This window comes from Zonotrichia leucophrys, chromosome 1A (assembly GCF_028769735.1).
Source record: "Zonotrichia leucophrys gambelii isolate GWCS_2022_RI chromosome 1A, RI_Zleu_2.0, whole genome shotgun sequence".
NCBI lineage: Eukaryota > Metazoa > Chordata > Aves > Passeriformes > Passerellidae > Zonotrichia > Zonotrichia leucophrys.
The window spans coordinates 50,070,301-50,098,016 of NC_088170.1; the positions used below are offsets into that span (position 1 = coordinate 50,070,301).

The 27,716-nt window shown below is 39.5% G+C and overlaps 1 protein-coding gene across 3 annotated transcripts; it reads right to left on the reverse strand.

Moving 5' to 3' along the window:
- Nucleotides 1-27,711, reverse strand: AASS (aminoadipate-semialdehyde synthase). 3 transcript variants are annotated; one of them, XM_064702724.1, is made up of 24 exons: nt 27,643-27,711; nt 25,606-25,826; nt 24,373-24,549; nt 23,649-23,733; nt 22,840-22,907; nt 22,582-22,728; nt 21,512-21,590; nt 21,303-21,430; nt 20,989-21,137; nt 19,692-19,814; nt 19,430-19,541; nt 18,844-18,903; nt 18,683-18,750; nt 14,908-15,029; nt 12,550-12,679; nt 11,587-11,697; nt 10,235-10,343; nt 9,733-9,873; nt 7,695-7,862; nt 5,438-5,533; nt 3,713-3,828; nt 3,446-3,534; nt 2,944-3,120; nt 1-2,499 (listed from the first exon to the last, which is right to left on the reverse strand). In XM_064702724.1, exons 2-24 carry the CDS (start codon nt 25,816-25,818, stop codon nt 2,381-2,383), a joined length of 2,787 nt encoding a protein of 928 aa, XP_064558794.1. In that variant the 5' UTR covers nt 25,819-25,826; nt 27,643-27,711; the 3' UTR covers nt 1-2,380. The 3 variants fall into 3 exon arrangements, with proteins under 3 accessions (XP_064558794.1, XP_064558793.1, XP_064558795.1); XM_064702723.1 differs by lacking the exon at nt 27,643-27,711 and having other exon boundaries at nt 25,606-26,081; XM_064702725.1 differs by lacking the exons at nt 23,649-23,733; nt 25,606-25,826; nt 27,643-27,711 and having other exon boundaries at nt 24,373-24,480.
- Nucleotides 27,712-27,716: the final 5 nt, after the last annotated feature.

Here is a 27,716-nt window from a genome sequence, read left to right on the forward strand (position 1 = left end):
GAAGAGTTCAGATTTATTTTTCAAGCAATCTCATGTATAAGATACAATTATCTTTCCAGTAATATGCAAAGAGAACTGAGAAGTATAATCTTCATACAAAAAGATGAGCAATAAATTCATTTGAGTCTAAACATAGAAAACAAAATGCAGCATTGCACTGGGAATTAGAAATATATTGCAATATAAAATGTTTCAAAAATAGTAGCTGTGTTTCTTGATGAAAACACTGGAGTTCTCATTCTTTAGTGCTCCAAAAATATTGGATATTTGTAAAAAAATCTCATTTTCATCCCATACTGCATTTCCAAGGCAGAAAAGCAAGTATGGTGCATGCATATATACAGAGGAACAACTCTGTATTTGTGGGCTAAGGGAGGGGACAGAATTCTCAAGTAAAATCCTGGTCCCACCAAGCACTGGACTGGAAGGGACCAGCAGGTACAAACATAACTTAACCCTTAGTTGTAGGCCATTAATCTACCTGGAGAAGGAGGAGGCAGCAGAGAGCAGAACATTGCAGGCTCCATCCTTATCCCAGCTGCATCTACCAGCCAGACAACAGACCAACAGGCTGTAAGGTCAGTGGGAAGGAAAAGAACTCGGTGGAGACAGGATTTTGTGTGATATATATATGCATGGAACTGTAACAGAATCCAAATTTGACATTACATTAAAAAAGCATTGGTTCAGTAGAAAAAGTCCTTCTCTTTCACAGTAACACCTGCCCTTCATTCTCCCTTTGGCTCCTTTCACCTAACTCCCTAGCAGCTGCTACTTCATTGCATCTGCACAGAGAAAATCCAAATCCTGAGCAGCAAAACCTGAAGATCAAAACTTGAATTATTGTTATGGCTGCTTTTCCTACCATGCAAAACAACATCTGGAATTCCAGCCTCTTGGAACTGTGATTACAGTACTGGTTCTCAGGAAGGAAAAGGCGTTTATCAGCAAAGTGCATTTGTGAGCAAAGCTGAAAGCAGACAGCTTCCTGCATCAGTATTCAGCTTTAGAAAAGGGAAGCTCTAGGCAGGTGCACAGGTACCAGTGCAAATACAATCTGCCCACAGCACTGCACCTCACAGACCTGACTAGTGAAGTTTTAAGCCATGCTTAGTTTCAAGGTGGTATAGAAATCCCTAAGCAAAAGCCAGAGAAGAAGGCCTGAAATGAAAGGATGCAATTGGTATTATGTTAAGGAGAACCTGCACTTGGGCTAAAGTTCAGTTGTGGACTGATGTGGCTAAACTGCAGCTAGAGCAGGGCTGACACATGTGACAGCACAGCACTCAGCAGCAAATGAACTGGCAAACTCCATCAGGCTAACGTGACACAGTACTGAGTAGTAGGCATAGGTTCCCAAGTGAACGCTTCAAAACCATGCTAGCACAACAGGAGCTAACTCAAAAAGTGGCAATTTAAACCTCTAAACCTAGTGCATTTCAAAGCTGTATTCCCTTTGTAACAGTACTTAACTTGGATGAGGCACACAGTGTAAGTGGGAAGAGTAAACATGTCATTTGGAGCATCTTCTAAGCACAGTAACTGTGCTGTATTTCAGACTGCCCTTCGGAGCTGCAGAGCTAAATGTTAATGTGCTCTCTCCACAGCACAAGGCAACACCTAACAGCAGGTATTTCAATATACTGCAACCAGCTTCCACTCTGTAACAAGAAAGGGTATGGGGGGAAGCCTGCTTTTAATTTTCTTCCTCCTCCAATAAATTTAAATTTACATTCATTATGAAGTGATTAAAAATATTAAGATCTAGGTTTCAAATATTTAAGAACTGAACATTTTCAAGATGTAACAGGAACTTATTTGCTAGTAGTGCAGAATTTCTAAACTATTTTTTGCATATTGTTATTGTGAAAACATTCATGAATACTGCTAAAGTGAAAGGGACAACCTGACTTAAAATTTAAGTATCATGTCCATCTCCATTTTTCTGAAAAATAATTTTTACCACATGAACAATTAAACTTCATCAATGGAGTTCATTACCCAGACTTTTCCACCACAAAATAATCCACTAATAGATTTTTTTTTCAGCTTAAATTTGTCGCAATAACAACCCTATACACTTACAAGATAAACTCTAACAACAAAAAACAAAAACCTTCTGAGATATTTTAGAAAATATATAAGGAAAGATCTGATCGATGCTGAAACATGTACATGAAAGCTCAACAATTTTAAGAGGAAAATATCACAACCTGTGAGTATTGACAGTTTCTGCATCAAGCCTGGTGGCAGTTTTACAGAAGGCAACACTTGCCTATGAAATGGTAGCTGCTGCCTTTAGCTGGTCCAACTGAGATTCTAAAAGGGGAGGTGAGGAAACAAAAAAAACCCAAAACCTGCTTAAATCCACTGCTTTCAGTTACTGTTTGATAATGCTGCGAGTACTGTACATAATGCCTTCTGCCCGAACACGTTCAAGTATTGGCCCATAAACATTCTTTGTCAAAGGTATGACCATGCCTTTGGCATTTATTTCACCTGAAATAAAGGCATTAAAAAAACAGTGTTAGTCCTCTACCAGGTTTATTTGAGAAAGCTTTGGCAGCTTCACAGTAGGGTTTCTGTGGAGGTTGCTGTGCTGGACACAGCCAGATTTAGGTGCAGGGAACTGCTGAGTCATTCAGCCCTGCCACATCATCAATTATAATTTATCATGCTAAAGGTTTTGTCTATACTAGTGTAACATTTAATATTAAAGGACTTAAAAATCTTTGTGGATTAAGCAGTAAATTAAGAGTTGTCACTGAACATCTGAACATCCAAACATGCAGATTAAAAATTCCTGTACAGTAGACAGGAAGCATCTGACAAATTAAAAAAATACACATAAATGTACTTAAGAGACACTATGTATTTACCTTCTACAGGCAGGAAGATAAAGAGGACTGAAATACTGTTACTGAAGTTGGAATAGCCACTTACCATCTAGAACCATTTTAGCAGCTATGGCTGCAGGGTATCCTACTGTTTTAGCCATCGCAGAATATCCTTTGTTATCCCCATAGACAACCAGATCAATAAATTTGTCTTCCAAATGGCCAGACGGATGCCTGAGACCTATTTCACTTCTCATAACAATCATATCTCTCTCTCCAGTGCCTAAGAGAAAAGCACACAAACTATCCATTACTTGTATTTCAGTCACATCAAGATGAGGTTCCTGAATAGCCAGGCACTTCACATACACAGCATGTATATCAGGGAAGTGACTGAAGGCAACAGAGAAGGACAGAACACTAGGATCAAACTAAAAGTGTAACAGGAAAAGAAAAGGATAAATTGGGGAGGTAGGGAACACAACAATATATTAAAAAACCTATCATGAAGGTTTAGTAATGAAGGTGAGAAAACTAATCCAATTAAGGCTTATAAAAGATATTGCCCTTGTTCCATTCAAACCTGTGAAAAAGAATTTTTCTCATACCAAAGGGCAGCTTCATCTCCATGTGCTTTGCAAGAGCCCCTACAATGGAATCTGCTGCTGGAACCGGTTCATCTCCCAATAAACCTAACCTGGCACAAGAAATGAGGAAGTCTTACATCAGTGCGTATCAGCAGTTTCATCTCATTTTTTAAATTTCTAGTTGTTCAGCATAGCAGTTTAACAGTGTTAACATGAACCAAAATGGCTAGAATTGCAAACATTTCTTTTTTTAATTTTTAAACTTTCAAAATCATTGGAACATTTTACCATTCCACTGCTTCCAGCTGACTTTTGTCCTTGTCCAGTTTGTTAAATACAGCTTCTTTAAGAACATCATGCTCAGCAGGTGACTCAATTCCAACCAGTTTGCACATGAGCTCTTTCTGTTTGAAAACAAAAGGTTCATGAAGGTCTGACATCTGTTCCCACTCCATCTCATGCAAGGTTTTGAGAACTAACTACTCTACTAAGATCAGTTAAAATCCAGGACTTCAGAGAAGTCAGCTTATATGTACTGGGAAAGTGAGAAATTTGAGAATTTTAATCACAACAGGTGAAAATAGGGTTTATCTTTTCCTGAAAGACTTTGTACTCCACTCCTCCACCCCATATTTTAGTCTTACCCCTTCCTCTGGCAGCAAAGAAAGAACATAAAAACTTGCATAAACAAGGAACACCAGGAGAATATTAGGATGAAAGAGAAGCCCCCTGGAAAATGACAGAGTGAAAATTTAGAGATAGAATATCTTTCAGTTGGTGTAGAAATGGAGAATGTCCCTTTCAAAAGGAAGGAAACAGACCAATAAGATGAACGAAGCTCTGGCAAAATCCTGTGAGTGTTACCAAAGAGATTTCTCATGATACTTGTGCATATCTGAAGGCCATTCTGTGCCACCCAGATGCTAATTATTGCTTGCTTCATTCACAGCAAGGTGGATAATGAAAAGAACTATGAGCAACATACGAAATAAGCAAGAACTGCAGTCTACAAGCTCATGTTAGCCTTTCTCTTCTACTTCCCTGACAGAGTAGATGTAAAAACATTGCTAAATGTTTGCAGTGAGAATAATGAGTTTACAGCTATTTTTACAGATTACATAACACTTTATACTTATTCACTGAGGCTAGAAGAACTGGAAATTCCAGCCGTCTTTGCAAAGAAAACTTGAAACTATCAACTCTAAAATTGAAAGTAGACAAAAAAAATCACAAAATTAGAAAAAAAAATTAAAAAAGGAAAAAAAAAAGTAATTCCTATATGGCCACTCAAAAACTCTTGGAGTTTGCTCATCTTCCCAAAACTAAATGTTAGTTAGAGACAAGCAAGACTGTGGCCTCCTCACCTTCTGCTTTCTTGGTTCTGAGAACACTCAAGACATTCTTCAGCTCTTTCCACCCCATACTGAAATATGAAATACCCAGTCTCTACAGAGACAACAAAAATTCTGATTGCCAAATGTAAGAGCAGCACATCAGACTCATGTCTTGGCTGGGATAAAGATGAAGTAAGGCACCCAAAATCAAGACAGAAAAGCTGCATAACAGAAGATCTAACAAATGCTTGTACAGAATTTCAATAGAAAAAAACATCAATATACCCCTTTATGCACAAGCTCTTACTTCTTGATGCCCTGAAAAATGCTTTTACACTGACAATTATGAGCCAGTAATGATTTGGACACTGCAAACTCAGAGCACTGAGTACTAGATTGTGACTAACAAAAAGCATAAGACAATTCATAAAAATATGGCCATGGCTTTGCCTAGCTGAGGCCTGAAAGCCTCCAATGTCAGACACCCCAGAATCTATCAGGGAACCTGTTCCAGCACCTTATTCCATTCCTGCTGAAGAAAGTTCTCCAAATTTCCAGGAAAAAAATCAAAGATTGGGATGCAACAGAAGATTCTCATTGCTAAGTACACCCAAGTCTAGCAATAAGAAAACCATCAATAAACCAGAGGAAAGAAGGCAGAGTAGGCAGAGTAACTTACCCAGGTTAGAGGTGGTGTAGTTGAGCTTAGCAAAGGGTAAGGGTCTGGGTTAATTAATCCTAGTTTTACAAAGCCCCCCATGGTTCTGGAGTATCCCTGAAATAAAAGAGTAACAGCATTAAATATATTAATCACTTGAAACTGAGGTATTTCTCCTTGGTTTGAATGCAGTGATAGACATAACCATCATTATTCCCTGGGAAGCCAGGCACAACAACCTGCTGTCAGTGAGGACACTGCCACAGAGCAGTGTCTTCCCCAGCCCCTCTCCACCCTTCCCCACTTTTCAATACTTCTTTTTAATGCTTTATTCTGTCATCAATACTTCCATGGCAAGTACCATTGGCTGCTGAGATCAAAGGGCTCAGCTGGCCAGCACCGGTTGAAATCCCAGCCCACCACTGCAGGGTTGTATCAGCCAGCTGGCCCATAAACAAACTACTGAATACACAGAGCACAATGCTGAACTCCGCTCACCCAGTTCACACCACTGGGATTCTGTGGACATCACACGGACTGCTTTTAAAGGTAAGAATCCTGTGTGCTTACTTTTCATCTTCAGGAATATCAGACAGACAAAGCAGAATGGTTTAAAAGGAACTGCAAAGGTTGCATTAGGCTGCACACTAAGTCTCGACTGATTTCTGCTTACTTCAGTTTGTATCCCATTAACATTCCCACACAGCTGCTGAATACCTGAGAGCACTTACATGCAAGTGACTAGAAACACAAAAAAAGCAGAATGAAGGAAATAAAGCACACTGAAAGAACACTAATTAAATTAGGAGTCACTTATTAGGAGCACTAGGTTATCAGCTCAGATGGCCTTGCAGTGAGATCCTTCTGTGTGACACCTCTTTTAAACTGACTCCATTAGCTATCTAAACTTAATCTCTAAAAGGCACTTTTAGGAGATGATTGGCTCCTCAGTGAACAGACTGGCTCCTGCTCTGCAGCACAGCAGCACATGCAAAGGGCCAACACTAACTTCTGTCCTGCTCAGCACAGTGACTCTGTGCTGGAATGTCAACACAGTATAAACAAAAAATACTAATAATAGCACCATGCAGGCAAAGGTATGGAAACCCTTCCCCAAGCCCTGCCAACCCCAGCCCAGCCCAAAGTGCTGGCCCTGCTGTGGGATAAGGGAACAGCACTAACCACAGGAGCAGCATTCCTGCAGCACACTGATATCCACCTGGCGTGGCACCCTGACACTTCTGCAGTTCCTTGCACGAGCCCATACTAAAGAAGAAAGTTTTACCAGGCACGAAATGGAATAGATATTGCCATATTAGGATTCCATTATGAGATAGACATGTCCCACATATTTTTACAATCTCTTCTGAAAAAGAGATTGTATCTAGACTGACAGAAAGAGAGCTATTGCAATTTATTTTTCCCTCATATAGGCCTTCCTTCTTCTATGCCTTTATCTAAGCAAGCTTCCCTCCCAAAAATACAGAAAAAATCCTGTTGTATTGCAACAGAGGAATTAAGACAAAAAGGACATACAACTTCCTCAGGCTATGGACAAATAACAAGAACTTAAACCCTAGCATAAACCTTAACAGACATAATACAACGTCCATCAAAGCTTTTTCAAACCTTCAGTATCGTTCTAGGTTTATTCCTTCTTAATGTATATTGACTGAAAAAAATAAAGAAAAAGAAAATCTGACAGAAAAACATCAAAGCATTTTTATTCTGCTTTGGACATCTAACAAATTAAAGGAAAAGACTCGATCAGTTAGAAGGGAAACACATTTATCTCTCAACATTTTACTTAGCGGACCAAAATTATAAAGCTTCTCAAATTTAAGATTACTAGTTACTTAATGAAAAACTTCTCAGCTTAATGAAAAATCATAATTTTCTGTAAGATTATTACACTGTGTTTTCCATGGGAATATAAGAGCACAGAATTATTTAATTTTTTTTGTATCTTCTATTGATCTGACACCAGATACAGAGCCAGAATAAAAAGAGCAAACACAGACTATGCAAGAGAACTGGCCAACTGTCTAAAACAAATAAAATTATTTTTCCATTTTGCAGCAAGTACCTGTTAAATACACCAGGTAAAGTTACATTAAAAAAAATAACTGCTTTCAATTGTCTCTCAACTGGGATAATGGGGAGCTCATAAACAGCAAGTGCAAACCTACAAAAGGCTTAAATACACATTTTTATTGAAATTGCAACATTCACCTCTTGAGGAAAACAATAATTACTAACAATAACACCAACAACTTACTTTGTATCTTAAGGTGCCTCTCAGTAAAGTACGAGCTGTCTGAATACCATATGGCTCTGCATATTTTGTACTGTCTCTGTTAGGAAAACCTTCAAGGTTTAATCCTGGGAAAAAATCCATTGGAGTAACAGAATCCAGTAACGCTCCTCCAGCTGGAATATTGATAATCTAAAGTTTGTGACAGAACAGCAAATATTATTTTTGTGCAGTTGTATTCAACTTATTTTAGAACAGAAAAGATAAAGTATGCTCAAAAGCAGGAAAAACAAGTTTGGCATTCAAGTGCAAACAAAGGCCCAGTCTAAATAAAGCAGTTGCCCAAGCCATTTAATCATACCTGGTGCAGGAAGAGCATGCAATGTGTCAGCCATCAAAGGGCTAAAACAAGCCATGTTCTTCTCACACACACAGTTAGTTCCTGCTGCACTTATATTAAAATGGCAGGTTCCCATTTCACTTACATTAATGCCATTTTGGAGCATGTCTCTAACTGCCCCAGTGTGATGGGAGATTCCACCCATGAGCTCTCTGTTTTTTGGTCAAATAATTTATTATCTTGTTTAGGTTTTGTTTGGTAGTTTTTATATGGGAGAGAAAGCAGATATAAAGAAAATGATGGATGCTTGTTCATTGTTTTAAAAAAATATTAAAATAAATCAAGTGATACCACATGATATAAAATTACTGCCCATGTGTGTCTTTACTTGAAGCTACAAAGCACCATGGAAGGAAAAAAAAAAAGGGTGAGTAGTTCTCTTGCCACTCTCTTCCCAACCACAGCCCAGAATCTTATTTCCTTCAAGCAGCTAAAGCCCAGACCTGCTATGTAGCATCAATACAAACTCATTTTCTGACTTCTGAGCAAAGGGCCAAGATTTACTTATAGAAGAAATACTCAAGCAGTGAAGCCTGCAGCAATGCCAAAAGATACTCTTGTGTTTTCCAGGCAAGACAGGTGTGTGAAAGAATCCCACACAATGGTCAAAGACATAAGTATTTAGAGGCAAGGAGAGAAAATTGCTGAATTTACTGACAAGCTCATCTAGTGCTGGCATAATGACTCATTCATATGCATGATCTAATTGCTCCTAGCAATGGGTGAACCAGATCAGAAATAGAAATATTTCAACATTTTCCAAGAACCCTTTTCATCTGAAACTTATACTTCATTGCTTTTTAAATAATGATCCAACATACAACCCCTGGACTTCTCCTTTCTTACTTCTATAAAAACAGTAGAGCACCAAATGTCATAAAACATAGAAAATTATATTTCAAAAGATTTATAAGTCTTGCAGATCAAAGTTTTAGGTAACTAGCTAAACTTTACAGTGGTTATACAAGGCAGTCTCCTTGACAATTGCAGTAACTACTCTGAGCAAGTGACAGCAGAAATAGTGCTGGAAAGCAGAAATGTGATAATGGCTTGCAATAGCTTTGCACAAATCAATTACAATGTTTACACACAACAGAAGCAGTGACATTTGCAAGGTTAAGTCTAATGACTCCTGCACAAACAGCAAAACAGAGCTTCTATAAAGCAGACCAAAAAGCATTTCACAAAACCCACTCAGTGGGTTATTGGTATTACACATTGCACCAAAAGAGAAAGGAATCAAGAGTTCTACTATCCACTGTGCAAGTACAAAATGAAGCTATTTGATTTATTAACACAACTAGATAGACAAGCATTCTCACCTTTGTTTCACAGGACCAAAGGCAGGGCAATTAAATAGCAAAAGCAACATCCAACAGGAATGGAAGTTGTGTCCAGAAAAATCAACTCCAATCCACTGCTTTTGTCTTTAGAATAAATTCCTTCCTGGCAACCAGTTTCCACACAGTAAGTATTAAGCTAGCAGCAGCTAGGTATCATCATGCTCCAAACATAGTCCTAAGTGATTTATGCAACTGGCTTAGGCAACTGGCTGCCACCAGCTTGAAAGTAAATGCAGCATCTTACAAGTCCCAGTTCCTCCCTTAGCCAAATACCACAGTTTTTATCTGTTTTTAAATGAAAATTTTCCTGTTACTTCACCTCTCCATCTTTTAAATACGTAGCAGACTGAACTGTATTCAGCAACACTCCTTGCGGACTCCAGCTGAACTTGTACCTCAGAGGATTGTCAGAGTGCTCTGGAGCTGGCAGGCCACCGCAGAAAGAGGTGTACGATATAACCTGCCAGATTTATCCACAGGAAAGAAACAGAGAAGAGAAAACAGATCAGGATGCATAGAGACGTACCCATCAGTTCTTAAAATTTCTGGTTTTCCTCAAATGGTCAGATGAGAAGGATCTACAGTGGGGAGGGAAAAACTACAGGCACTGCCCATAAGGGATAGGAAACGATACACTGGGGCAGGGCCATCTTAGTTGATGTTCTCACCAAGTGAGTTAGTAGCTATGAAATTCAAAGCATCAGAAGAAGTAAAATGTCCAGAATCTGTTACACATCACTGACAAGCTCAAACCTGCATGGTGTTAAAAGACCTTTACTAATATAATCTTGGCAGAACTACACACTCCGCGTCAACCTTACCGTAGCACCAACTTCTTTCGCCTTGTCAATACATTCCATCGCCAGCATGTGATCAAGACCAGGATCCAAGCCCATTTCACTGACAACTGTAATACCAGCAGCTTCTACACTAAAAGTAACAGAAACACAGAGCCATCAGAATATTCACTATTGCTGGCCTTTTATTCCATAAATCTGTCCAATCTGCCCAGTGAACCCTCCCCAAAACAGTAAATTCTGGGCTCTGTCTGTAGCTAGTGGGAATAAAGAAACAAAAGCAGATATAAAACCCTGAAAAGTGACAACCATCTAAAAGCCTTCTAACCTTTTTTTTCTCTTACTTCTCCACACCCAGGTGCTGGTAGGAAAATAATTTTCTAACAGCTATTCCATATCCCACAATCTCCTGGACAATGCTATAATGCAGAGAGCAGCACAAAGCTAGTCATAATTGTCCCAAAGAGCTCCCACAAGGAAGAGAGACTAAAATGTCTGCTTTCCAAAATTACAAGTATTTGGGGTTTTTTTTTTTCCTAATAGTTGCCTACAGTCCCAGAGGAGTTCACACATCACCACAAACCAAGGATTTATTTTATTTTCAAAATCAGTTTGTCTTTTGACAAATGAGAAGTGCCCTTTTTATTTTTTTTCCTGAGCGCATGCTATATTCTCAATAAGAATGGTAGGAGAAGCCCCTAAATATCTTTCACTTTCTGCAACACTGGTTCTCTACCAGTCTAGTTTTTGTTGTTTTATCTTTTGTAAAGACACAGCATGTACAATTCTTCACTTGAATGCACTACAGATTTTCCGATACTGTGACTCAGAGGAGCACCTAGATTAAGCTTCACGCTCAAAACAACTTCCAAGCATTTAGTAAGTAGGACAACAGAAACATTAGTTACAGTTGTCACCAGTCTGAGAATTATACAGTGGGCGTATCCAAAAGAAGAGCATGAAGGAGATTAAGTGTAGATACAATAAACCAAGAAATGAGTTTTTATTACAGGAAGGCAAAGGATGACAAACAAGCTTGCTGGTAGAATATGACAGCACAGCTACTCAGCTTGAATATCAGCCCAGCTCAAACATCTTAACAGGTCTGAGGGAAGAGGAAAAGGTACATTAACATGAAATAGGATGATGCAGGCAAAAAAATACATTCCATTATTTAGAGCATTAGTCTAACCAGGCTGGGGTATGCACTCATTGCAACATGGGAAAGTTTCTTGGTCCTCCATCACAGAAAGAGAAGCAGAAAGAATTTGGAAAGCAGTAATTCACAAGTGTTGCAGGTGCAACAGACTACAAAATATTCAGATAATGCACTAAAGAAGGAAGCAACACCAGGGAGATTCTACTTCCACACCTACCTCTCCTGAAGTTCTTTCATGGCTGGTGTTAAGTAGCTGGCTGTTACCAAGTTCACTTTGTTGTCAATACATTTCTTAGCAACAAAAGGATGTGCTGAATAAGGCAGCAAACTACAAAGGAAGGAGAATCATGCAACATCAAAATTCAACCAGTTATTTATCTTGTCACTGGAAAGGCACTCAGATGTTTTTTGAATGCCTACAAAAGAGCTCAAGTAATAGCTCAAAAAAACAGTCGCACCTGCCTTGCCCTGAGCAATTCCATACCAATGGAAGTGAAACAGTACCCTAGCAGGACAGCATTGTTGTATGCACCCAGAACAGGGCACTGAACAATAGGGAAGTCATTCTTGAGAGGGCATCACACTTCTCTGTGAACAACAAACCACTGACCTCTTTCCAAAGACATCTTCTAAACAAGCATGCTGGAGGTTTAGAAGATGCAAAACTGTCCTTGAGAAAGCTTGCATTACAAAGATCTTGAACTACTTTGTGAAAAGCACATTTTACACGGAACAGAAGTAACATTCATGACAGCTATGGCAAAAGAAACAAAATGGCAAGGACAATGAAGTTCCTTCCCTGTATCATTATCTGGAATGAGTTTTTTCTTAATGGGATATTCAGAAGAAATTACCAAGATGCCAGAATTTTGCCTCCTCTTGTGAACATGAAAATTTGATCCCAGAGACACATAAGCTTGTGGATGCAACTGGCCCTTCACATTAACAAGGAAATCCACCTAATGGTGAACACTTCTGAAGAAGTCAAAACCCCTTTTAAAGTTTTGATGCCCTGCTACATGAGAAGGCAGCAGCCAGTTACAACAACTTACATGCACAAATACCACCCCAAATCTTGGCCATTAAAAATAAGTTTATGTGTTGATTTAGGTCAAGTAACTATGGGAAAGAAGCAGCATGACTTAGGGTTGAGCCATCATGTTTTACACAGAAATCTAACCTGATCACAAGGTCGTGGTTTTTCACCAAGGAGGACAGCTTTTCCTCATGCTTAAGGACATCCATATGAACTGGAGTAACATTTCTGTACTTCTCTGTCAGTTGTTCAAGTTGCTCCTTCATGACAGATACTGTTTTAAATATAAAACAATAAACCATTACCTAGAGATGAAGCTAAGTCTAAAGCAGGCCATGTATAAGTGTGCCATATTTACCAAAGAGAAACATTTGCATGCATGTTTTCCTTCACTAACAGTCGAAGAAAAACCAGCCATTTAGTAAACAAATATGTTCAGAAAAATTTACTCAATCCCTCATTCCACATGTTTAAAAAGAAGTATTTTGAAACTCTTTCAACACACTTCAATAGAATACCTATTTACAGTCAAGAACAGTTTAATAGCTTAAAGCAAAAACTAATTCACATCAATCACAATTTTAAAAATGACAAAGATAGAAACAATAAGCTTCAGCTTAGATCAAGTGTGAGCAAAAGATTCAAACTGACTACTTTTAATATTTACATATGGCTTAGTCCTCCCAGTCCCAAATACCGTATTTTAACTAAATGGGATAAACCCAGTCTCTGCCTGCCCTCATTTAACTACCATTATAAAGAAAGCAGAACTGAAAGAGATCCACACTAACACCACCAGTATCTGCCACCTTTGACTGGTTTCCCTTCCAGCTCACCATGCTGCCAGCACAAGCCAGAGAGAACAAAAAAGAAGTGGCCAAAGAAGACAGCACATGGGGCACAAGCTCCTGGGGAATTAAAAGGCATCAGCACTTACCATTATAAGGAAAGCAGAACTGAAAAAGAGAACAACAGTAACACAAGCAGTATTTGCTACATCTGACTAATTTCCTTTCCCAGCTCACCATGCTGCCAGCACAAACCAGAGAACACAGCCAGGAAAAAGGAACAGTCAAAGAAGGCAGCAGAAGGGCACAAGGTTATGGAGAATTAAAAGCATCTGTGCCTCTGAGTTAGGGCCTTATTCCCTTATGGCCTTTCCACAGTCAGTGGGAAATAAACATTACCAGAAGGTGTTTCTCTATATCCTACAAATCAAATTGTGCTGAAGGAAAAGAGCTAGGCAAAATCATCCACAAATTCAAACTAAAAAAAATTTGATTACATGAAGGTTTCCCAATTAAAGTCTTCATCATCTGGACTTAAAGTGGTGTAGCTTAACAGTACAAAACCAAACATGGCACTTGGATGTGCATTTTGTTTTCTGCACCTACTTGCCTGCTATCAAAACATTAAACAAGTAATATCTTCATGTCCCTTTCCTTCTGTGCTATTTTTGTGCATGTGTGCTGTAGAAACTGCATGTTTTTCAGCTACCCAGATAAGAGGCTATGTTTGTTCAGTGCCTGGCAAAACAGATCTTCCAGTTCACCTGGTTTCCCTTCCTGCTACTGCACTGCAGGGAGTGGATGGAACCTGTGTAGTGACAAGGGGATGGGCACTGCACATTGCTGTAATCCTTCCTTCTTCACCACCTCAGGCACTGCTCACAACAAGGGTGCAGCTTTCCTAGATTTCTCCTCTTCCTCCCTCTAAATCTTTTCCCAGGGGTTAAAAGTACTATGGTTGTCACCATGAAGGGTAGAAAAAGCAGCCAAGAGCCAAGTATGAAAATAGCATGACAAAAAAAAAAAATCAATGCAATAACAACAACAATCAACCACAATAAAACTGTAAGTTCTAAGGGAAACCACTTGCCCGCAAAGTTATGTTTCAGGCAACAAGGCAATAGAGCCTGAGTTTTAAATCTGAAGTCCCAGAATCAGGGTAAAGTCATCATTAAGGGTACAAAAAAGAATTATTGAGATGCCCAGCCTGAAATATGCTACAGATAAAACCAAAACAGAGGAATAAACAAGTAGCCATTTGGTGCTCATGGGAAAGACAGTCTGAAGTTTTTACCATCAAGACACTCATTTTAAGGAAAGCAGTTAATTAACTCATAGAGATGTCTATAAAAACATTTTCATATTATTGTTGTGTGAGGATGAAAACACAGACAAAGACCAACAAAGTGACTGACTATCTACAAAACCAATCCTGAACCCAAAGTGGGTTAGAAGGAAAAATTCTTCCAATTTCCCTACAGGTTACACATGCACACAGTTAATTTCTAACATGGCTATGTCATTTTCAAATCAATTATTTAAATTCTAAGTGCTCACAAAGCTGCAAAATCCTTTTCTGCTGTGCATAATAACAAAGATTTCCTTTATCTCTTCTCAGAACCACATCCATTTATTATTTATGAGAAGGGTTCTGCCACATGCTTCAGTAAGACATAATACTGTAATATTGTAATAAAAACAAATTCTTACATACCAACTGTGATGCCAGTGTTGGAATCCCTAGTGAGATATTCAAGCACAGGGCCAGAAACATAGCCAGATCCAAGCAATAAAACTCTCTTCTCACCACTCATCTTCAGTAACTGAGCCTGCTCCCTAGAAGGTGATACAGGCAAAATTTAAAATCACACAGAAGGAAACTGTAGTCTGCCCAGGTTAACAGAAGAAATGTGTCAGTAAGTCTACAAAGCACGAGCTCTGTTCAGACCGAGTCAAGTTCCTAGCTGCCAAATCCAGGACTATCTAGTGCTGCTCCCATTCTTCTGCTGCACAACTTCTAGTTCCATTCCTCCAACATAAACATGATCAAATCCATCAACATTCCCAATGCTTCTCCAATTTCTTTTAGCTCTTCATCAAAACCTTCCTCAGTTGTATTTTTTCCAATGGCCAAATTACTGTAACCTGATAACTTGAGGGCCACCAATGTCATGCTGGGCTGTCAGAAAGGGATTCCAGGCTCTGCCTTGCTCCCTTTACATCACAGCAACTCTTAAAAGACACAAAATCATGCTGGTGAAAGAATGTTTCTGTAAATGATACTAGGTTCATATTAGTCCACCACAGAAACATGATAGTCAATAAAAGTCAAATAAAAGTTAATGCCCAACCAAGAAATCATCATTGCAGACAAGGACTCAGATTTGGAAACCATCGCAGTGTTTCAACCTAACTACTACTACTCTCATAAATAAATTGAAGTTGATCTCCTGTTGACTTTCAATATATGATGTACTCACATCAGATTTTGCATTTCTTTCAGTCAACAGAATTATACACTCAGCAGCTGTTTAAATATGCTCTCAGAAACTCAGAAATCATAGCAGGAATACACATTTTGGCTGTTTATAATTAGTTTTCCCTTTAGGTTAAATTTGCACTAAGTTGTAAAATCAGGATTGTGAAACTGTCTAACATATGACTACACAGATAAAAATTATTTAGCAAAAGAAAAAATTCTTAAAGCACTTCTTATTTTTGAGAAAGTTGTTCACTGCACTACTGTTTAATCTAATTAAAGGAGATTGAGGCTTGGCTTTTCTTATCCCATGCCCTGAAAATAAATTTCAACAATAGGTCAGACTTTCAAAGATACAGTCTCATGGGAATCTTCATAAGCATCAAAGCAAGATCCTCAGTTTCCCCTTTGTCCACTAAGAGTTTATAGCAGCGTTGCAGATTATGCCTCAGACAGAATCCTGACCTGTAGCTGACAAGATGATGTCCACTCTGCTGAAACCTGCTGACCTTAGAAGAGGACCAACCACATGTCTACTAAATAATATTTGGTTCAGATGTTTTTGAGGCTTCTCATGGCAGTCAGAAGTCAGTATTTTGGTTGTGATTTTCCATTTCAAAAATGGCCATAACAATGATAGATGTGACAGAAGTCTGCCAGAGAAACACCTAATAGCAAGACAAACCAGGGCACGATTGCCCAACCTAAAGCACGGCAGAAGTATCTGACCATATTTAGGGGCACAAGGCTTCAAATAATACCAATGAAAAACTACTGTGAGTGAAGAGTGTTAAATCAATGCCAAATACATCAATATCATATGTCTGAAGCACATTCCAGCTTACTGTATCAGTACTGTAAAGCTTGAATTACTCTCCAAAATTTCAGATGCTCCATCCTCCTTTACTCCTATTTCAGAGCCTTTTTTAAAAGTCATTCTTTTCAGATAATTAAATCTGAATGGTATGTACCAATGTATCAACTCTCTAACCCAAATTATTACTACAGATTACTGTAAATTTTGACCTTCATAAAAGTTTTACAGATTTGATTTTTTCTAAAAAAATGCTAAATCATTATTTAATACATTCACAGAAATTCTCCTAAGCCTTTATATTTCAGATCCCAGGGTTTTCCTTGTCTTCCTCCTATCAGAACATCTTCCACAACTGTACTCTTATGGGCAGGGAAAGAGAAGAATTTCTCTCCATGCTTTAGGGAACTGAAGTGGTAGGTAGCTTGGAGTGTTGATGAAGGAGAAGTTCTTATATGAAAGCAAGCTGGATTTTGAAATCCAACTTATCATATTTACTAAAAATTTTCTGGTGTACAGAATGTAGTCACACTTGGATCAAACACAGCATGTTTACTCTAGGACAGGCAAAAACATGAGCTGCCAAATGACCCATCAAGCATGAGAACAGAATCTACACAGCTCCAGATCATGCCTACTCTCTATAAATGAGTTTTAATAATTCAGTTACAAATAACATCTACATTGTTAATGTGATATGCCTTTACAGCTGTGGGTGGGAAATCAGTAAGAGTTAAGAAGCAAGTAAGAGTGCAAATATGTAGATGAGTTTGTTTGGTAAATCTAATGGCACCCAAGACAGTTCAGCTCATACAGTCTGGCTGTCCAACATCTGAAATGTTCACAGACTGGAAGGAGTATTAGCAATTAGTCTAAATAGAACCCTCAAAAACTAAACTAGATGTAGCATAATACTTTTCTAGAGAGGAAACAAGCCACATAATTCCTATAGGGCCTATCTAAACCATCACATCCTAAGCACTAAAACCCTTCTTTCACTTGCATTACCTCTGAAAAATAAAGGACAGTATTGTTAGCAGGTGCTGCTTTTCTGACAGCTAAGTGAATAACACCACTGAACAAATGAACATCACATGCAGCACACATATCTGCAGAAATATCAAAAATCTACCCAAAAAAAAACACCCTTGGAAATTAAGTCTCCATGGTAGTTCACAAAAGATCATGCAAGTGATTAGGGAGGAAGCTAAAAAAATATCAGATCCTTGCACTGTGTGAGGAATAAAAAAAAATATTATTGAGACAGCCTCTCGAAGGGCACAAATAACAAAGAGCACATAACAAAAATCACTGTGAGCTGAAGCCTCTGAGAGGCAAATAGCACATTACTTAGTGTGAAAAATTCACCTATAGTTCATAACCAGAAGTCCCAAAGAAAATTGGAGGGGTTTGAGATGCAGAAGTCAACACACTGGTTTTAGTGCATAGTGCTTATGGTCAGACCAATTTAAATGTTTGTAAGATGTACAGTGCAGCTGTCACTGACCAGGAACATGAACCCACTTACTGTGAAATTAACATTTTTCACGTGTAAACTATAGATATTTGTTAATAGTAAGGGGGCAAGGGAAATGGAAGGGATGGACAACTTATTTATACTTTTGTTAGCTTAATTCACCCTAGGCTACCACTGGCACATAACTGCTGTGACAGGGTGGGGATGAAGTGGTAGCTGAAGCTGTATGTGATGAATATAACAAAGTCTGAGTGTCTCAGAGTCTCCTCAATACGCCCAGCCACAGAACAATGCTACACAGCACAGCACTTGAGCCATACAAGAAGTAACTAGATTCAAGGAATATTCAAGAGACTTTTGCTTTCAGCAATTCCTTTCAAATGACTGTATGTTACATCCTTTTCAAAAGGGCAAGGAGTAACAGAGTAAATCTAGCATGTGGCTGCTCTCTGCCTCTGGTAAAACAGTTTTCATAATGCAAGACACAGAAAAATGACCACTTTCTCAACTTCAATATAAGTTACTAACAACACATGTTAATGATTTAGGCAATGTGCATGAAGAAATAAGATCATCAACCTAGAAGACATTTAGACACAGTGCAGTATAGACGCATTCCACCAAGACACAAGAATAAATGAATGTAAAAGGAGAGACAGAATGCAGACAGAGTGGCTTTTTAAATCCTGAATCAAATAAACTTCAAGAGCCTACATTACCTGCTCTCTCTCAGTTTCTGGATATATTGATACTTAGGTGTCAGTGAGCCATTGGACGCAATCACTGCCTGGAAACATATGAAACAGATTTTGAGGGCTTTATGTGTCTGTATATTTCAAAGCAGAGGAAGACAAGAAGGGTGCAAAATTGCAAAACTTACATCTCGAACAACAGGCGAGTAATTCTGTTTTTCAAGAGGTTCTGAGCCTTCTGATACCAGCTGTGGAGATAAGTTATTGCAAATCAGATCATTTTATTACCAAGTATTTCTCAAAGTAAAACATTAAGATTTTGAGCAATATTTAAATGCATGCAACAATACCAATATCTTGTATATTTGAAACACTTTTGGCTGCAATCAGCATCACTTGACTTTTAGGAAAATACAGGAATTCAAACAGCAGTCTGACTGTGAGGGACTGCTGAGTGCCCAAGAAAACCAGATGTTTATATCTGGTGCAGGGTCCAGAAACAATGAACTACCTGCCAGAGCCTGTTTTCTTCCTACAGACAGCATTCTTGACAAATCCCTAAGACATCCAGGTCACTCATGTCTCATTCACATGTTTCCTTTTCAAAGGATTCCTCAAGACTTCAAAAGTTTTTTTTTTCTTTTTCTGAAGTACAACGTCAGTTATGTTCTACAGCAGATTCCTTTTGAATGTATACAGGAGACCAGAAAAGCAACAAACAAGCAGACCAAATTCTGAGCCTTTTACCTTCTTGTTGGACACATAAGCTCTTACCATCTCTTCAATATAAGGGAAAAGCATATCCCCAAAGTACTCTGTTGCTTCTATAGGAAGCTGAGCTGGCAGATTGTCAATGGAACACATCAGAATCCCCGAGCCTTCAACACTGAAAGAGAGAAAACAGCTCTTCTAAGCTACCTCTTAGTACCTGAAAGGCATCACCTTTCAGAAGTGTTATAAATGCACGATTTTTTCAATTCAATGTTTCACTCTGTAAGTTACAAAGGAAAATAGTACAAAGTAAGGGCTCTCCCACCTGTCATGAGTAATATGCTGGTCAGCATCATACATACAAAATGGGTTGTCAATTGTTGTACACTCAGTCATAAATTCTATAGATCCTCCAGTATCTGCTGAAATGTCACATATGGCCAGAAGCCTAAAGCAATTAAAATAAAAAGGCAGCATTATACAAAGAGAGCATTATACAAATTACTAAGAAACACAGGTATTAAAGGTCACAAGTGAACAGGAGATAAAAGAAATGTGAAAAGATCTATGCAACTTGTAGCCTTCTTCATCTCAACCAATTTAGAAGTCAACAAAACACAAAAAATGGTATCCAGAAATATAATGGAAATTTGGCCCTACTGTAGTCATCAGGTTTGAATTCCTATCAAGAGCATCCAGTTTCATGGAAAGACTGACAGAATCCATTCACCCATGATATCTTCTCTCTATGCCATGTGTGGCCAACACCTCCCATTCATTTCCCATCTACCAATTCCCTCAGGTCATGCCTATGCAGTCCTGCATTAAACTAACTTCCCATCCTAAAGGGAAGCCTAAAGAAGGAGCTGCCTCCTACCAGTTCACAGATAGCAGGTGCAGGTGGAGCATTCATTAGCCTAATGCACAGCCTCTGGCTCCACTGAAGGTTAACTCTTCAACTCTTTGTTCGTCATGTTAGAGAAAGAAAGGTGTCAAGAGCTGGCAGAGAAGAGACAAAGACCTGACTCCTCACTAGGATGTATTTTCATGTCCTCCCCAAATCTGTGTCAGGGCTATTAGAGAAAGGGTAGCTCCCATCCCCACTGAAAGGAGACTAACCCTTGATTTGCCCCCTACATTCTATCCTTAAAACTATTCAGGGCTGTGAAGCATTTCCAGGACCTGTTGCAGAAGTAAGAGGTGGTAAAGAACAGTTATTGAACTTGTACATGCCAAATGACAGGGTAGGAAGAACTTTCCCTGAAACTCTGCTCAGGCATAGAAACTTCTCCCAATACTGGTGCAGCAGGTACATTCCCAAATACCACACTTTTGTTTGTATGAGATTCTGTATGAAAATCAGTGGCAGAACTACCTCTGCAGAAAGACAGCTGATACTTGCTAATCATTTCTACTGTAATGTTTTAAAAAACTCCAAACTGTGAAAATAGGACTGCAAAGCACAAAAGAACAAGAGTGAAATCAATGGGGCAGTGTAAAACATGCCACAGGAACAATGTAAAATAAACAGAATCATTTACTATGTACTGAGGTGAAACTGCCTAACTTTACAAGTTAATCATTGTGCTGCAAAATTGTTACAAGTGAAATGAGTGCCTTACCTGTGTGGTAATTCAGGACAGCCATCCGTTGCACCAGTAGCAGATTTAACAGGCACCAGCAGCTTCTGAGTGTCCTGCCGACTCAGCAAGCGAGGACTATTTTGTTCCCAGTATATGCCATTAATTAAACAAGTTGTGTAGGGTGCAACCTGCAGGCAAAGTTACAGATGCCTGAAGTTTTCACCTAGTACTTCAAGAAGGACCTGGTCTAGCATTTTAGGTTAATGCTCTCTCAAATGATGAATATGCAAAAGTGTAGTAAGTACAAACACACTGTAGAAAACCCCTCATAAAAGAACAGAAAAGATGCTCACATCAATGTGAAAGCGAGAAATGTAATTTTCTGGATGTTTATCATAGTCTACTGGATCATACTGTCCATCACGTTTCCTCACGAGATGATGGTGACGACTTAGCACTGTTCCATAGACTTTCCTGAGGTCTGAAGTAAAAAAGAAAAATTAGCTCTTATACTTGGACAAAAAGGATTTCAGTGTTTTTAATCACTATTGTCACTGCCTACCTCCAGATCTGGAAACTTCCTTTAACTCATGGGGCTCCACAAACTCACATGGGAGAGCACTGAACATTTCTTGAGCACCCTGAAATCACAAAGAAGGATTTAGAAGAAGCAGACCATAAATGTCATGTAACACTGCTCACTTGGTGTTTGAAAACAAATATAAAATTTCACACACAATTTGACAGCCCTGCCAGAGAACAGCTCCAGAGATGTACACATTGTTTCACACACACTCCTGCTTACCCAAAACTAAGCAGCTTGGGCATTATGTGCAAGGAATTTACATCATTCCCCACTACTGCAAAATGCCTAAACCACAATCCAGTGCCTGGTTCTTACTTCTAATGGCTGAGCAGGAAACCTCAACTCAGCCACAAGAGGGTTTTGCTGCCACTCTGAGGAGCAGTTTCTCTTTAGGAAAGATCCCTGAAGCCACTCCTCATCAACCAGGCTGTTCTAAAAGCCAGGAACTACAAGATGACTTCCCCAATGAGCTATGATCACAACCAGATGATTTTCAGACACATCATCCTTTTGGCTAGAATGAACATATTTATGCAGGCAGTGATTTCGTTTTATAGCTGGAGCCTTGTTAACTGATACTTATTGCCAAAACCAGGGGTAAGTCTTTTCCCTATGTCACAAAAAATAGCCCTAAAGTCAAGAACTTGTAAGCCAAGTCAATGATATCCAGACATAAAAACTCAGCAGGTGTTGGAAAAAATAATTCTTTCCTCCATACTTTAAAGGAGTGATTAATTTACCTTGTGAGGACAGAGTCAACAGTGGAGAGAGAGAGGGGGAGAGAAATCATGCAGGATGGAAAGGAGAAAGAAGCAATAAAATTTAATCCATGTTCATTGATAAGAATTTAGCATGTCAGCCTGGTTAGGCATGACCTCATATTAAACATCTTAGTTTGTGGTAGTTAAAAATTCTTACTGGCAAAGGAAAATGTCAAGCTCAAGCAAACAAAATGAACCCATCAACCCATTTAACCTGATAGAGATCAAATGCCAAGAATTTCTATTAACAATTATATAGCATTTCATTTTGAAGACAATTCTTACCTTAGAAACATTACCAGTGCCCGTAAACACAAATGTTAAGGGCCCCACTGACTTTGGCATCAGTCCCAGAGAAATTTCATACCCGGCATCCCGAACTGCCTGCACAGCCTGACTGCTATTCCTGTAGTTATGTGCCATCCCAATGTGCTGAAATCAAAGGCACAGATCCATCAAGATATTCTCCATATTCAAATACAGATAACTAGCAGATACCAAAATTTATTCAGCTAAAGAAAAATACATAAAAAATACTCTTACCATGAAGGGAGTGTGATGACCCAGAGCTAAAAATCGCAAACCCAATCCATGCAGAATGTTGATCATTCCTGTTGTTAAAAAATAATAGACAATTGGACCATCAGTCCATCAGTGTTAATTACAAATATGCATAGTTAGAAATTGCAGAGATTGACTGAAGTCTCAAATCATCCCAGGTATTTTTCCCATGTTTTTATATTAATACTTTGCTTCTAAAGAAAGTCTACATAAAACCAGAGAAGGAGAAAATTAATAGCAGTCCATGACCTTAAACTTGCTCTTGGCCCATTATGCATTAAGGCACCATTTAATATTCAGATATCCTTTTATGAGGTGTATCCACATCACCGGATTCCAAAGAAGGAAATAAAAGAGTCTCCTGAAGAAACAGTGTTAAAGTTCAGTAGAAAGAAATGAGAACCATGCCACACAAGAATCAGATTAAATGCATAACAGTGACAAACAGATATTGTTCAAGCTCTTGGGACTGACAGCAGCCTCTTTTTTATCAAAAGCCTAATCAGTTGATCTCTTGATATTTAGTATGCTCCAGATAGTTCAATGGACAAACAGGACTTCAAGACAACAGCATAAAATATTAGATTTGTCAGGAATCCACATGACTAATTGACATGTCATCTCATGAAAGCAGGAGGCACAAACCAGAATGGAAAAAAAGCTGTTAAAAGCAAGAATTCAAAATGCAGTTAAAAACACATTGCAAGCCTCAACTTCCAGGAAGGACAGACAACCAGAAGTATTACAGGAAGTCACTTGTTGCAAGCCTGCCTTTACTTTATACACTATACCTGCTACACCAGCCCACTTTCCAAAGGCCACAACTCGCATTCCTTTATGATCAACCATTTTTTCATAGTCAAACAGTCGTATTTCCTGAAAATACACAGCAAACTGAGTATTAAAACTTTCAGTGAATGCAGTCTGTGGCACGTTGCTCTCCCAGGAACTACCTTTTCACATGCCTTTGTCATTCTTTATTGATAGAGCCTCATGGGTTTATATACGGTAAGAAGATAAAGTATAAAAATAAAAACATAACAGCAGCACTGAACTCTTGTTTGAAAGAGTGTCTGCACTGCCCATGCCCTCTTTGTACAGGGCTCCCAATGTGCCACTCCAGCTGCTGCAGGCCCATTCACATCCTCTGGCAAGAGGCTGCTCATTTCTGCATGAACTGGCTGCCTTCCTCTGAAATGGCCAGATTGCACTCCAGCTTAGTAACTTCCCAACTCTTTGTGCTCAGAGAGAAAGAGCCTCCCTTGAGCACACCATGCTCACAACTTATCTGCCTCATGCACATGAAGAGAGTAACACTGCAAACACAAGATCCTCTGAGCAAGAAATACTCAGTTTCAGGAAAGGACACCAAAAACTATCCTCGTTAGCCTCGTTTACAAGTATGTGTGCTGGAAGTAACCATACTAGGCCGCAAGCTCTTGATCGCACTTAAGCATTAAGTTCATTTTCCATCCCATGTTAATTGACAATGATCTTCAATATGACATAATTTACCTGTTTTAAAATCTCATCCAAAAGGGGCATGTTTGCCTCTTGGGCTTTAATAGTGTGAGAGAAGAAGGCATAGTTCTTTTTTGGGATTAATTTGTCCTCTGGAGGTCTCTTCACACCTATTATCAGTGAAGCCTCAGAAATATCTTCCTGAATAATGGCACCTGCTTTGATGTACTCCTATGAAAGAGAAAAATCAAAGAAGATTTTTCTGTGTTTTTTCTTAATCAGATCTCAGCATATTAGCATCTAGAACAGAGGGAAAAATAAATAATTCTACCAAGCAGAAACAAGTTACTGCATGTGATACATTCACAAAATTCTTTGATAAAGAGGTATCAAGTATCAAATTGAATTACCATGCTATTATCCTATTATACAAGGCCAAATTATAATTATGTGTGAGTAAAGTACTTCATCTTATATTTACAGACTACAAAAAGGATATTTCACTAAATTTGAAATATCTTGCAGTATTGCAATAATAAACACTTTGTAAGATGTTCAAATACTTGGAAATAAGATTAGAGAAATATGGAAAATTCAAAAATATGAAGACTGGTAACATGCAATTTTATAAAATTGTGTACGTGCAAGTCCAAGCTGATGAGCTATTTCTAAGGAAATGCAATAGTATGATCTGCACTTTGGTGAAAAAAGCATTGTGTCTTAATAAAAAGGTGGTATCTGCAAGTAATGACTAATTCCCAATTTCTGTTATCTTACAACACAGTATTACTGCTGCTACAAAAACTGTAAAAGCTCTCTGTCCTGAAGCTCACAGCATTAAAGAAAAAAATCTCCTCATTTCACATGAGGAATAGGATTGAAGCAAGAGTGGAATTCACCAGATTCATCTTTCCTGCTCTTTTAAAAAGTACAGCGTTTTTAAGAGTTCTTGAATTCTCACAAACAGAGGACAAAAACACCAACGTTAAAGAAATTCCCAAGCTTCTGCTTCAAGAGAACCTAGAACTTCTAGGGAGAGTGATGACAGGACACAAAATTAATGAAAACAACTCCAAAAACCCACCATGGTGCCAATATCACATTACAAGGCTAAACAAACTACTCCTTTCGCTTTCCATTAGCACAACTCCTCATTTAGCAACAAAATTTACTTGTTTCTGGGGGTTTTATATGTTTCCTCATGAATAGCCTTTGAGTATTATTTTTCCTGTACTATGGTTAACAACTGCACTATGACTTTGCTTGTGTCTCCAAATGGGACCTTACCTTTTCATGGATGGCTCTCCGGTTTGATGGCTGCACCAAGACCTTGTATCCCATCTTTGTCAACTCTTTAACATGCTTTGGTGCCAGAGGAGCTCTTCTCTCCCACGCATTGACATCCTCCCTCCTGATGGCCAGCACAGACTTACGGTGCTGCCAGCGCTTAGCGTGGTGGAACACACACCTACCCTTTGTGTGACTAAAGGCTCGGAGCATGGTAAAGCCTGATGGCAGCAAAGACAAAGTAATAAAATAATACAGGTACATACTCAAGTCAGACACTGTTTGTGCAAAAGTTCTGGTCTCCTTTGGCATCTGCTGTAAAACATAAACCAGACACTTCATACTCTAGTTCTTCATACTGTTGTGAGACATCAATTCAATTTCAGTGAATTTTGTTGCATCTTGGTCTGATGAGGTGTCTTTAGAGACAAATTTTCAATTTTAGTAATTGTTTTGATTACTGTAAAGGAAGGGTTTTAATGTGTTCTATGCAGCTAGTTTTAACTGTATGGCTTAAAAAGAATTCTGGAAACTTAAATTTTCCAATTATATTCATTTGCCAACATAAACCAGGCAAAGACCATCACAAGTTTTTGCATCAAGAACAGTCAGATCTAACAAACACACAGAAAGAAAGCAGAACACAGGCTGCATGGCAGGCAGTTGATTAAAAGAGAACGACCAGCACTAAGTATACAGCTAATGCTTACACAGGCCAAAACTGGAAGATCAAGACCTTAACTACTGAGTAGCAGTGAGCCTATGTGTGATCAGGAACAACAGGTTTCACCCTAATATGAATTTTCTGCAAAATGGAAAAGCTTCACTGGAACAGATTCCCACTGCAGAGAAAAAGTCCTTTATCTTCTGTCTCAGTCTCTTCACTCCCAGTGAAGCCTACGTGCCATTGCTTATTTCTGCAGGGACACTGCCAGCTCCAGCATCAAATATCCAGGATCCTAAGGCCGTTGGATACATATGCAATTAAAAGATGTGAGTCTCAGAGATAGGCTTCAAAAATCTGAACTTTGCTTCCAACACAATTTTAACTGATAATACATCAATCTCTGTATCTGAATCATTTGGAAAATCCTGTTTGTCCTCATGCCTCAAACTTGTAAAATCTCTATATAAGTAAAATCTCTATATACCTAAAGACTTCAGAGGTCCTGTTGAACTCCCGGCTTGGTGAAACAGAGGGACTAGCACATGAACGACAGCACGAAGGGAAGCACACAGTTATCTACAACAGCTCCAAGCGTCGCCTTCCTACGACTGCATCTGTCCACCAGCAAAGGTTACTGTACTGAATTTGCAGGTATTTTGATGTTTCTCTTCAGCATGCTGAGGGGGTTCTCAAAGCGCATAATGTTCCCTCTCAAAAAACAAGAAGCCTTGTCACACCATGTCACTATCTCGGCACACTAAAACCTAACGATGGGAGCAGCTTGTACTAAAACACCGCACCTCATACCCAAGCCTGCAGCGAAGCAAATTTCCCTCATAGAAGATTTGCAAAAGGAGAGAAGCGGTGCCTTCCTGAGGGAGTGCACCGGGATCGCGGCTGTCCGGGCAGGGAGCAAACAGCCGGGTGACCTCTGGCAGGCCACAAGTTCGCCTGCATGCCTCCCTGTGTGTGCTCAGGCTCAGCCACAGCGATATCCACATCCCGTTGTAAAAGTGAAACTAACTTCAGCATTCCAAGCCTGAACGCTGGGAACCCTCCCCGGCCCCCTCTCCAGCAGCCGAGTGACCGCGGGGCCGCCACCGACCCGGTCCTGCTTGGAGCAGGTCACATCCCCGCCAGCATCCCTGGGGCTGGGACAGTGCCCCGCAGCACAGCGAAGGGCCTGCCGCCCAAAGGGGCGACGCGCGGACGGGAAAAATCCCTGGGGAGCAGCAGGGCAAGGCAGAGGGGCGGCGGCGGGCAGGGGGAGAAGCGCTGTGAACGGGCGGGCGCAGGGCAGCAAGAAGCGCTCGCTGACTCCCGGAGCGCCGGGCAGCGCGAACCCGGAGCGCCGGGCAGCGCGGACCTACCTCGGGCAGCGGGGCAGCGGCGGCACGGCCGAGCGGCCCCGGCCCCTCCTCCGGCCGAGGTCCGGCGGCGCCGC